Source organism: Megascapheus bottae, chromosome 37, assembly GCF_031878675.1.
Source record: "Megascapheus bottae isolate mThoBot1 chromosome 37, mThoBot2.hap1, whole genome shotgun sequence".
NCBI classification, from domain to species: Eukaryota; Metazoa; Chordata; class Mammalia; order Rodentia; family Geomyidae; genus Megascapheus; species Megascapheus bottae.
Window position 1 is genome coordinate 4,522,656 of NC_143545.1, and position 12,428 is coordinate 4,535,083.

The 12,428-nt window shown below is 45.4% G+C and overlaps 2 protein-coding genes across 2 annotated transcripts; both read left to right on the forward strand.

Moving 5' to 3' along the window:
• Positions 1-906: 906 nt before the first annotated feature.
• LOC150042113 (C-type lectin domain family 2 member D11-like) lies at positions 907-4,435 on the forward strand. The gene is made up of 5 exons (XM_090325168.1): positions 907-919; positions 1,019-1,147; positions 1,243-1,424; positions 1,730-1,836; positions 2,913-4,435. Exons 1-5 carry the CDS (start codon positions 907-909, stop codon positions 3,112-3,114), a joined length of 633 nt encoding a protein of 210 aa, XP_090181294.1. The 3' UTR covers positions 3,115-4,435.
• Positions 4,436-6,291: 1,856 nt separating this feature from the next.
• On the forward strand, positions 6,292-11,253 carry LOC150042114 (C-type lectin domain family 2 member D11-like). The gene is made up of 5 exons (XM_090325297.1): positions 6,292-6,672; positions 8,507-8,632; positions 8,727-8,908; positions 9,229-9,335; positions 10,439-11,253. The coding sequence occupies exons 1-5, from the start codon at positions 6,600-6,602 to the stop codon at positions 10,641-10,643; spliced, it is 693 nt and encodes a 230-aa protein (XP_090181423.1). The 5' UTR covers positions 6,292-6,599; the 3' UTR covers positions 10,644-11,253.
• Positions 11,254-12,428: the final 1,175 nt, after the last annotated feature.

The following is a 12,428-nucleotide window of genomic DNA, read 5'->3' on the forward strand; positions in this document are numbered from 1 at the left end:
AAATAATGCCTGGAACTGGGGCTCAGTCCCTCTGCCTGCTGTAACTTGACAATAAAGCACTTACAATAAAGATTGCTCATTGTGTATGATATATATTCTAACATATATAACATACATATATACGTCTTATCCATGCTAAATACTAAATTATTTAGTATTTCATATATTTTGCATAGTATTTACTGTGTATTTTATTATATAGGCTATATTACATACTATATACAATATAATATAGTACTTACCATATATCATGATATATAATATGGCCTCAAATAATATATACCATGATGAATATACTATCTATCTACACGAGGATATATAGCCGGGTGCTGGTGGCTCGCACCTGTCATCCTGGCTATTCAGGAGGCTGAGATCTGAGGATCACAGTTCAAAGCCCAGGCAGAAAAAGTCCATGAGACTCTTATCTCCAATGAACCATCAGAAAATCAGAAGTGGTGCTGAGGCTCAAAGTGGTAGAGTGCTAGCCTTGAGGGAAAAAGCTCTGGGAAAGCACACAGGATCTGAGTTCAAGCTGCATGACTGACCAAAAAAAAAGTATATACGCATAATAGTATATACATACGCATAATAGAGCATACATTTATAATAGACCATGTGATATGTCATACATTATGACATATATTTATAATATCTACTGTCTATTACATGATCACGTAGGGGTTTGAACTCAGGACCTGGATCCTGTCTCTAAGCTTTGTCTCAAGGCTGCTGCCCTGGCACTGGAGCCACAGCTCTTCTTCTGGCCTTTTCATGGTTCCTTGGAGATAAAGAGTCTCCTAGACTTTCCTGCTGACACGCTTAATCTCGGGCTCCTGAGTAGCTGCGGTTACAGGAGGAGACACCAGTGCTCAGCTCCTCCATTCTTTCCATTTCCACCATTGCAAGATGGCCTTTGGTGGTAATTGAGCAGGACAAGCCACAAGGAGAAAATGCTATGATCATTTTCCTTCTACATTCAAACCCTTGGATTCAAACCCTCCTTTGTCCCTGTTTGCAGTGATGGAGCTCCAGGAAAAACCCACAGAAATATCGTTGCTTATCACCACCGCCAAACGCCACTGCTGTCTGTTGACTATTGTGCTTCTGTTAGGGATGATGACAGTTGTACTAACGGTGATTCTAGCAGGTGAGTGGTTTTGAATGGCCAATGGGTGGCTTAGGCCCTGGGACGGGCACAGAAAACAGAAGACTGATTATAAAGCAAATCCATTGTGTGTTTAGTGAACCAAGCAGAAAGCCGCATTCCACAGCACAGCCTGTTTTCTTCCTGTCCAAGAGAGTGGATTGGCTTTGGGAATCAGTGTTTCTATTTTTCTGAGGATACAAGGAACTGGACGTCCAGTCAGGACTTTTGTGCCTCCTCTGGAGCCAATCTGGCCACTTTTGACACCATCCACGACCTGGTAAGAAAGACACCCCACCGCGACTTGGAGAGGTTGTGTGAAGTTAAAGGGTTGGGCGCCAGGAGCTCACGCTGTCATCCAGCTACCCAGGAGGCTGAGATGGGAGGATCGAAGTTCCAAGACAAATTGTGAAAGTCGGATTGGCACATACACACAAAGAAGAGAAAAAGAATTATTAGTCCTAATACACAGCTTCTCAGAGGCTGAGATGTGAGATCACAGTTTGAAGCCGGCCTTTGACAGAAAAACAAAATATATCCAAAAGACAAGGACTCTCATTTTCAACTCACTGTGTTTTATTACAGAATTTCTTGAAAAGACATAAAGATTTGTACGATCATTGGATTGGACTTAGAAGAGAATCCTCAAAACACAGTTGGAAGTGGGCAGACAACACAAACTTCACCAACTTGTACGTTGTCAACCATCTTTTGGCTTGTTTGTTTTGGGTCAGGATTGGGGCTTGAACTCAGAGCCTGGGTCCTTGTTCCTGAGGTTTTGCTCAAGCCTAGCACTCTATCAGTTGAACCACAGCGCCGCTTCTAGCTTTTGCTAAATAGTATTATTGGAGGTAAGAGTCTCATGGACTTTTCTTCCAGGGCTGGCTTTGAACTGTGATCCTCAGATCTCAGCCTCCTGAGTAGCTGGATGACAGCTGTGAGTCCTGGAACCCAGCATGGATTTGTTGTTGTTGATGATGTTTTATTTTTCTGCATTTTGGAAACAGTTGAGCCTGAGTGAAGGTCACGTCTAGGGAGCCCACAAGTGGCCGTGGGTCATGAATGAATGCGTGGTTAGTGTGACTGGGATGGACGGGTGATGGATAGACAGGTGGCATTCACACCAGGACTTTGAGAATGGAGAAGAAACGCAACTCAGTCAGCAGTGCTCAGCACCAATGTGAGACGACCGCTAGTCTCTTACTTCTGTTAAAACTACAGACAACAAATCCGGGTGTGGTGGCTCATGCTTATAATCCTAGCTACTCAGAAGGCTGAGATCTGAGTATCAAGGTTCAAAGCCAGCCAGGGAAGTGGGGCTTGGCTCAAGAGTAGGGCGGTAGCCTTCAGCTGAAGATTTCAAGGAGAGCACCCAGGCTGAGTTCAAGCCCCATGACCCACAAAAAATGAAAAAACAAAAAACAAAATAAACCCTATAGACAACAAGCTGCGTACTGGTGGCTCTCACCTGTCATCCTAGCTACACAAGAGGCTGAAAACTGAGAATCAGAGTTTGAAACTAGCCAAGGCAGGAAAATCCATGAGACTCTTACCTCCCAAGAACCACAAAAAAAAAAAAAAAAAAAAAAAAAAGCCAGAAGTGGTGCTGTGGCTCGTAATGGGAGAACAGGACTCATCTTGAGCACAAAAGTTCAGGGATGGCGGCCCAGGCCCCGAGTTCTAACCCCACACCTGACAAAAAGAAAAATGAACAAAAGCAAGTAAATACCCAAATGTGAGTACTGAACGTGTTTCTGCTTGGCTCTAGGGTGGAAGTGCGAGGCTCTGGGGAATACGCCTATTTGAATGAAGCTGGAATTAGCAGCGCCAGGGTCTATGCAGAGAGAAAGTGGATCTGCAGCAAACCAAGCCTCTACGCCCAGTGTCCAGCTGCCTCCAGCTCTCTCCTACCCCGTGTCTCCTCCATATACTGTCTGCTTGTAGCTGGGATCCTAATAGCTCATGCCTAGAACCCCAGCTACGCAAAAGACTGACATCTGAGTGCTGCTCTCCAGCAACACAGGTATGACAGGGACACCCAGGGCCAGCCTGAAGTCCCATGGAGCTGAGGAGATGGCAAGTAACCCAGCCCTCCCCAACTGCGGGGGAGAAAGCAACACTGAGCCAGGAGCTGTGTCAGCCATGAAAGCGCAGCAGATCTCCCTTTATTTATTGCATTGGGTATTTAGTTATATACTGTGGGGGAAAAAGGAGGTAGAAAAGCAGAAAGGACCCAATAAGGGCCGGGAGTTTAGCCTAGTGGTAGAGTGCTTGCCTCGCATGCACAAAGACCTGGGTTTGATTCCTCGGTACCACATGCACAGAAAAAAGCTGGAAGTGGTGCTGAGGCTCAATTGGTAGAGCTCTAGCCTTGACAAAGTCCAAGGACAGTGCTCAGGCCCAGAACTGACAAAAAAAAAAAAAAAAAAAAAAGGACCCAATAGAGAAAAGGCCAAGGTGCTATCACTAAGGGTCAGGGCAAACTTTCAGGTTTTTACTGGGCAGGACTGGTGCAAGAAAGCGTGTGAGGACTGCGGCCCTGCGCTAGGGATTCAGGTGAGTCACGTACACAGAAACACCTCGAGAGGTCTGCGAGGAATGCCTGGACAAAGCCCTTTAATGGCCACTGAGCCAGAATGTGAACAGGCCCCAGAGACGGTGATCAGGCCCCAACAGCTGAGGACGTGGGTTCGAAGCCAGCCTTGAACCAAAGATCTGAGGGACAGTGGCTAGGCAGGGAGTTCAAGCCTCAGGATTGAGAAAAACAACAACAGCAACAAAAAACCCTGCATTTTGGGGGGCAGGGGGTACCGTGCACCCATATTGGTTTGCTGTACAATGAATGAAGTTCAGGGTGGGCACAGTGATGCTAGCGGAGGGAAAAGTTGCTCACTTCTGTTCCGGGGTTCTCTGGGGGTGGGGGTGTCAGAGCACCTGGGGAATATGAGTCAATTACCCACACGTGTGGTGACACAGCCACCTTCAAAGGCCCGCAGTATCTGAAAAGATGAGGGATTTACACATTTCCCACCTGAAACTCATTGCAGTTCTGTCTTTCATTTTCTCCATTATCTTTACCTTCAAGAAGTTGTAAAAAGGGCGGTGGTAAGGGCAGGGAAACGGGACCAAGACATGAGAAAGGGTGTCAATGTTTGTGAAGTAATAATGCACCTTCTACCTGGAGAATATAATATTAACAATAACATTAATATTAATTTCAATAAACAATATATGCAAAAAAGAAGTTGTAAAAAAGTTTTAATTCACCATGTCTACCTAGGAGTGCAAGGCATCATTTCTGTGTGTGTGTGTGTGTGTTGGTCCTGGGGCTTGAACTCAGGGCCTGGGCACTGTCCCTGTGCTTTTGTGGTGCTCTACCACTTGGGCCACACCTCCACTTCTGCCTCGTTGCTGGTTTGTTGGAGATAAGAAGTTTATGGATTTCTGCCCCGGGCTGGCTTGGAACCCTGATCCTCGGATCTCAGCCTCCTGACTAGCTGGGATGGCAGAGTGCATTGCCAGCCCCTGGCATGGCACTTCAATGAGTCTTGATCGTTTTCATCTTTTCCACTCCTCTCCCTCATTCCAATTCTTCATCTAACAACGAAATAATCCTTCTGAGTCACACTCGACCAAATAAATTACAACACAAAGCTTCACACAGATTTCCTAATTTTCTGTCCACCACTGGACATGGAAATTAAGCGAGGTCATTTCAGCCCATTCTCCTTCTAATCTCTTCTAACTTAGACACCTAACTAAATCAAGTGACGGGTGCCAGTGGCTCATGCCTATAATCTCAGCTACTCAAGATATTTAGATAGGAGAATCACAGTTCAAAGCCAGCCTGGAAAAGAAAGTCCAAGAACCTGGTATCTCCAAGATACCAGCAAAAACTCAGAAGTGGAGCTGTGGCTCAAGTGGTAGAGCACCAGTCTTGAGGGAAAAAGCTCAGGGACAGCCCTGAGTTCAAGCCCCAGGACTGGCAAAATATATATATGTATATAATTATATGTTATATATATTACATATGTATGAGTTTCATTCCAGGGTAGCCCAGAGTTTTATTAACTGTTTGCATGTTGTTGAAAAAAAATATTTATATAAGCCATGTCATTTTATATATTTTATATTATTACATATATTTATATGTAATATATAAAATGTCTATATATCTTTATAGATTATGTATACTTTTATATTTATGCAGTGTATTTGTATGTATTATATATTTCATGTATATGTATATTTGCGTGTGTGTGCATTTTTTACACATCATCTATGTACATATGTTTTTAGGGTTCAGCAGCTTCAAGTTGCATACTGAACTGCAGCAACTGCTGTGTGGATTTCCTGCTTGGGGTTTGGTGCTTTGGTTCAGTGTGGTGGGCGGGGTGACTCCGCCTCCCTCTGCTCAGGAAACCTGTTGTCTGGGTAGCCCTCAGCCTCCTCCTCTTCATCCTGGTCATATTATGCAGTACTCAGCGGCTTCTGGAGTCTGCAGTTTGGTTCTGAGGACTGAATTCTGGTGGGTAAGTGTGGCCCTGTCTGCAGTCCTGCTGTGCTTGCAGCATTTTCCTCCTCTTTGGGCTTCAGGAATACTTTTCAGAGTCTGCCTGCTGTCTAGCCTTACGATAACTGCCATCTTCAGTCTGTTACTGACAGTTAGAGGTGGTGTTTTTTTGTTGTTGTTTTGTTTTCTTTTCATTCTTGGGCACTTCTCTAGGAATTGGGTCATACTCCTATCCGTTCATGCTCTAGGAGTGTACTTTGTTTATTTATTTATTTATTTATTGGTTCTTCTTTGTCTTTCTCTTTTTGCCGGGAGGGAGGGCTGGTTTTATTTATTTATTTATTTATTTTTAAGGTGGCCTAGTGGTAGTGCTTGTCTAGCATGCATGAAGCCCTGGTTTCCATTCCTCAGTACCACAGACCTAGAAAGAGAAAGAAGTGCAGCTTTGGCTCAAGTGGTACAGCGCTAGCCTTGAGAAAGCTCAGGAACAGTGCCCAGACCATGAGTTCAAGTCCCAGGATCGGCAAATAATAATGATAATAAAAATAATAATGATGGATCTCAGGTGGTTGTCTGGCTATGATTATTATTATTTTAGTGGATGTCAGTAGGAAGTCTAACTGCCACCCTCAACCATCCCGCTTGTATCCCATCCTGGTTTAAATGTGTCTAAGTTGAAATGCACTGAGACATTTTAACATGTTTTCTGACACATCAGTCATTTCATTTCAAATCCACTGAATTTCACATTCTCATTCCAATCTTGTTCTTGTTTTTGTTTTTTGTTTGTTGGTTTTCTCTGTCAGGACTAGGAGCCAGGAAAGGCAGAAGAATGATGGAAGAATCTGTTTACCAGCTGCCATGTAACCCTGGTGAAGGCCAAGGTTAAATCCTTAATCCCTGGCTCCAGTCAGTTCTTCCTAAAAAGAACAAGGAGGGAAAATGACAGAAGCCTCCGTGGGAATGTTACAGGAAGATCTGCCTTCCACAGACGACCCAAAAAGCAGGCCAGCAGGTAACTTGCATTAGGGTTGAAGTCTCCCACAAAGGCAGCTAGGCTGGGACAGAGGGAGGGAAGGTTAGATCTGGGATGTGTGACTTGAGTTAGGATAACATTCCTCTCCTTCCTCTTCTAGTTCCTCTTCTTCTACTTCTTTTTTTTTCTTCCTCTTCCATCTTGTTCCTCTTTCCCAGATTATTACCTGACCTCATTTGCAATGGGACAGTATTGCAATGTATATTGCAACCCTTGCGGAATTTGCTTTCAAACCAGACTCCAGTGGCTCCCACCTGTCCTCCCACCTACTCAGGAGGCTGAGATCTGACGATCATAGTTTGAAGAAAGCCCAGGCAGCAAAGTCCATGAGACCTTTTCTTTTCCAGTCCTGGGCTTTGAACTCATGGCCTGGGTGTTGTCCCTGAGCTTCTTTTGCCTAAGGCTGACACACTATCACTTGATCACATATAGCACCACTTCTGGCTTTTTCTGTGTATGTGGAACTGAGGAATCAAACCCAGGGCTTCATGCCTGCTAGGCAAGCACTGTACCACTAGACACCTTCCCAGCCACTCCAAGAGACTCTTATCTCCAATAAACCACCAAAAAGCTAGACTTGAGGCCTGCCTGTCGTCAAGAACCACACACACACACACACACACACACAGCAAAGCTAATGGGAAATAACACTTGACCCTAGAGAATTACATGACCTGTTGATGTCTGAAGGAAGCAGGACAGGAAATGTAGTTTTTTTGGGTTCTCATCAACACAGTTCTTTCTGGGCTATTTTTTCCTCCTTGCTCTAGTGCTGGCCTTGAACTGAGCCTCTGGGGAGCAGAATCTTCCAGAAACCTGGTAGTGAGGACAGGGCTTGAGCAAGGGCAAGAGAAAAAGCAAGACATATGTGTGTGCGGGCATACGTGCTCAGGATTTGGGTAAGTTGGCACCCTGTGCTGAGCTGCCATGTTCTAAACTGGCTGCCCATTGGTGTTAGCCAGAAATAATGCCTGGAACTAGGGCTCAGTCTCTCTGCCTGCTGTAACTTGACAATAAAACACTTACTATTTACCGTATATCATGATATATGATATAGCCTCAACTAATGTACAGTATGATGGATATACTATCTATCTATATGAGGATATATAGCCAGGTGCTGGTGGCTCGCACCTGTCATCCTGGCTACTCAGGAAGCTGAGTTCTGAGGATCACAGTTCAAAGCCAGCCCAGGCAGGAAAGTCCATGAGACTCTCATCTCCAATGAACCATGAGAAAATCAGAAATGGTGCTGAGGCTCAAAGTGCTAGAGTCCTATTCTTAAGGAAAAAAGCTCTGGCACAGCACACAGACCCTGGGTTCTAGCTCCATGACTGACAAAAGAAAAAAAAGTATATATGCACAATAGTATAATACAATAGAGTATACATTCATAATAGACCGTGTGATATAGGATGTCATACATTATGACATATTTATAATATCTACAATTGATTACATGATCAAGCTGGGGTTTGAACTCAGGACCTGGATCCTGTCTCTAAGCTTTGTCTCAAGGCTGCTGCCCTGGCACTGGAGCCACAGCTCCCCTTCTGCCCTTTTCATGGCTCCTTGGAGATAAAGAGTCTCCCAGACTTCCCTGCCTGCCACCCTCACATCTCGGGCTCCTGAGTAGCTGGGGTTACAGGAGGAGACACCACTGCTGAACTCCTCCATTCTTTCCTTTTCCACCATTGCAAGATGGCCTTTGGTGGTAATTGAGCAGGACAAGCCACAAGTAGGGAATGCTAGGACTATTTTCCTTCTAGATTCAAACCCTTGGATTCAAACCCTCCTCTTTCTCTGTGTGCAGTGAAGGGGCTCCAGGAAAAATACCCAGGAATATCATCACAAATCACCCCGGCCAAATTCCACTGCTGTGTGTTGACTATTGTGCTTCTGTTAGGGACGACAGTTGTGCTAACGGTGATTCTAGCAGGTGAGTGGCTTTGAATGACCAATGTGTGGCTTAGGCCCGAGGACAGGCACAGAAAACAGAAGACTGATTATAAAGCAAATCCATTGTGTGTTAGGGAACCAAGCAGAAAGCCGCATTCCAGAGCACAGCCTGTATTCTTCCTGTCCAAGAGAGTGGATTGGCTTTGGGAATCAGTGTTTCTATTTTTCTGAGGATACAAGGAACTGGACGTCCAGTCAGGACTTTTGTGTCTCCTTTGAAGCCAATCTGGCCACCTTTGACACCATCCAGGACCTGGTAAGAAATGCTTTTGGGGTTCCTGTTCTCTGTGACATGCTAAAGACACCCCACCCTGACTTGGAGAGGTTGTGTGAAGTTAAAGGGTTGGGCGCCAGGAGCTCACGCTGTCATCCAGCTACTCAGGAGGCTGAGATGGGAGGATTGAAGTTACAAGCCAAATTGTGCAAGTCAGATTGGCACATACACACAAAGAAAAGAAAAAGAATTATTAGAGGCTGAGATGTGAGATCACAGTTTGAAGTCTGCCTTTGTCAGAAAAACAAAAGACATCCAAAAGACAAGGACTCTCATTTTCAACTCACTGTGTTTTATTACAGAATTTCTTGAAAAGACACAAAGATTCGTACGATCATTGGATTGGACTGAGAAGAGAATCCTCAAAGCACAGCTGGAAGTGGGCAGACAGCACAGACTTCACCAACTTGTATGTTTTCAACCATCTTTTGGCTTGTTTGTTTTGGGTCAGGACTGGGGCTTGAACTCAGGGCCTACGTCCTTGTTCCTGAGGTTTTGCTCAAGGCTAGTGCTCCAGCACTTGAGCGACAGCGCCACTTACAGCTTTTGCTAAAGAGTTTATTGGAGATTAGAGTCTCATGGACTTTGCTGGCAGGGCTGGCTTTGAACTGTGATCCTCAGATCTCAGCCTCCTGAGTAGCTGGATGACAGCTGTGAGTCCTGGAACCCAGCATGGATTTGTTGTTGTTGATGATGTTTTATTTTTCTGCATTTTGGAAACAGTTGAGCCTGAGTGAAGGTCACGTCTAGGGAGCCCACAGGTGGCCGTGGGTCATGAATGAATGCGTGGTTAGTGTGACTGGGATGGACGGGTGATGGACAGACAGGTGGCATTCACACAGGACTTTGAGAATGGAGAAGAAATGTAACTCAGTCAGCAGTGCTCATCACCAATGTCAAACTTCTGTTAGTCTCTTACTTTTCTAAAACTACAGACAACAAATCCGGGTGCGGTGGCTGATGCTTATAATCCTAGCTACTCAGGAGGCTGAGATCTGAGTATCAAGGTTCAAAGCCAGCCGGGGAAGAGGGGCTTGGCTCAAAGGTAGGGTAGTAGCCTTGAGCCGCAGATCTCAAGGAGAATAAGCAGGCCAAATTCAAGCCCCATGACCCACAAAAAATGAAACAAACAAACAACAACAAAAAAAAAACCCCTACAGACAACAAGCTGCATGCTGGTGGCTCTTACCTGTCATCCTAGCTACACAGGAGGCTGAAATCTGAGAATCAGAGTTTGAAACCAGCCAAGGCAGGAAAATCCATGACTCTTACCTCCCATGAACCACACATAAAAAAAAAAAAAAAAAAAAAAAAGAGATAAAAAGCCGAAGTGGTCAGAAGTGGTGCTGTGGCTCATAATGGGAGAGCAGGACTCATCTTGAGCACAAAAGTTCAGGACAGCGGCCCAGGCCAGAGTTCTAACCCCACACCTGACAAAAAGGAAAAGAAGAATGAACAAAAGCAAGTAAGTACCCAAATGTGAGTAATGCACGTGTTTCTGCTTGGCTCTAGGGTGGAAGTGCGAGGCTCTGGGGAATACGCCTATTTGAATGAAGCTGGAATTAGCAGTGCCAGGGTCTACGCAGAGAGAAAGTGGATCTGCAGCAAACCAAGCCTCTATGCCCAGTGCCCAGCTGCCTCCAGTTCTCTCCTAGCCCATGTCTCCTTCTCTACATACTGTCTGCTTGTAGCTGGGATCCTAATAGCACATGCCTAGAATCCCAGCTATGCAAAAGACTGACATCTGAGGACCTGGGATCGAAGCCAGCCTCGAGCCAAAGATCTCAAGGACAGTGGCCAGGCAGGGAGTTCAAGCCTTAGAATTGGGGGGGAAAAAAGAGCCTGTATATTTTGGGGCATAGGGACTCCGTATTTATTTGCTGTACAATGAATAAATTTCACAGTAAGTACTGTGATGCTACTGGAGGGAAAAGTTGCTCACTTCTGTTCCGGGGTTCTCTGGGGGTGGGGGTGTCAGAGCACATGGGGAATATGAGTCAATTACCCACATATGTGGGTGACACAGCCACCTTCAAAGGCCCATAGTATCTGAAAAGATGGGGGATTTACACATTTCCCACCTGAAACTCATCAGTTCTGTCTTTCATTTTCACAACTATCTTTACCGTCAAGAAGTTGTAAAATGGTTTCAATTCACCATGTCTACCTAGCAGTGCAAGGGATCACTTCTGTGTGTGTGTGTGTGTGTGTGTGTGTGTTGGTCCTGGGGCTTGAACTCAGGGCCTGGGCACTGTCCCTGTGCTTTTGTGGTGCTCTACCACTTGGGCCACACCTCCACTTCTGCCTCGTTGCTGGTTTGTTGGAGATAAGAAGTTTATGGATTTCTGCCCCGGGCTGGCTTAGAACCCTGATCCTCGGATCTCAGCCTCCTGATTAGCTGGGATGGCAGAGTGAGTTGCCAGCCCCTGACATGGCACTTCAATGAGATTTGATCGTTTTCATCTTTTCACTCTTCTCCCTCGTTCCAATTCTTCATCTAACAACAAAATAATCCTTCTGAGTCACACTAGACCAAATAAGTTACAGCACAAAGCTTCACACAGATTTCCTAATTTGCTGTCCACCACTGGACGTGGAAATTAAGCGAGGTCATTTCAACCTATAGCTTTGTTTTCTGTCATTCTCCTTCTAATCTCTTCTAACTCTTGACACCTAATTAAGTCAAGCGTCAGGTGCCAGTGGCTCATGCTTATAATCTCAGCTACTCAAGATATTTAGAATGGAGAATCGCGCTTCAAAGCCAGCCTGGAAAAGAAAGTCCAAGATTCTGGTATCTCCAAGGTACCAGCAAAAACTCAGAAGTTGAGCTGTGGCTGAAGTGGTAGAGCACCAGTCTTGAGTGAAAAGCTCAGAGACAGCATTCAGGCCCTGAGTTCAAGCCCCAGTGCTGGCACATCCTCCACCCCACCCCCCATACACACCAGTACAATTAAAAGTATGTTCTTGAGTCAAGGCTGGCTTGGGGATGTCTCCAGTGGTATTTCTGCTGGTCAGCTGACTTACACACCATAGGCCATGAGACGGGTGACAGGTCACACACCATGGGAACATGACCTCAGTCACGGGGCTCCATCATTCCTGGCTCTGAATGCTTCTAATTCCCTGTCCTGTGACCCTAGGTTGACCAGACACTGAGAAGGTTCTAGACTCACAAATACACCCTCCCACTCGCTCGCTGTTGGATCCAGAGAGTTTGATTCAAGGGTGACCCTGGCTGTGGAGGGAGACCTGGACTCATCCCACAGAGGACCTGGGGGATGGAGGAGGAGGATTTGGGTGGGTGTGTTTTACACTCAACTTCCCTATAACCTTTTAAAAGTTATTTTGTATTTTCTTGCCAAACTGCATACAGAGACCATGAAAACGTCTCATCTATCGATTGGGAGATTAGATTGAGTGCTAGTGTTGACGTCTGTAATCTCAGATACTCAGAAGGCTGGAAGCTGAGGATTCAGGTTCAATGCCAACCAGGGCAAGAAAG

Excerpts from the sequence above, each read along its gene's own strand:
- LOC150042114 (XM_090325297.1), top strand. The coding sequence starts at position 6,600 with ATGACAGAAGCCTCCGTGGGAATGTTACAGGAAGATCTGCCTTCCACA. Across the intron at positions 8,633-8,726 it reads GCTAACGGTGATTCTAGCAG|GGAACCAAGCAGAAAGCCGC; the intron begins GTGAGTGGCTTT and ends ATTGTGTGTTAG. Across the intron at positions 8,909-9,228 it reads TTGACACCATCCAGGACCTG|AATTTCTTGAAAAGACACAA; the intron begins GTAAGAAATGCT and ends GTTTTATTACAG.
- LOC150042113 (XM_090325168.1), top strand. Across the intron at positions 1,425-1,729 it reads TTGACACCATCCACGACCTG|AATTTCTTGAAAAGACATAA; the intron begins GTAAGAAAGACA and ends GTTTTATTACAG. Across the intron at positions 1,837-2,912 it reads AACACAAACTTCACCAACTT|GGTGGAAGTGCGAGGCTCTG; the intron begins GTACGTTGTCAA and ends GCTTGGCTCTAG.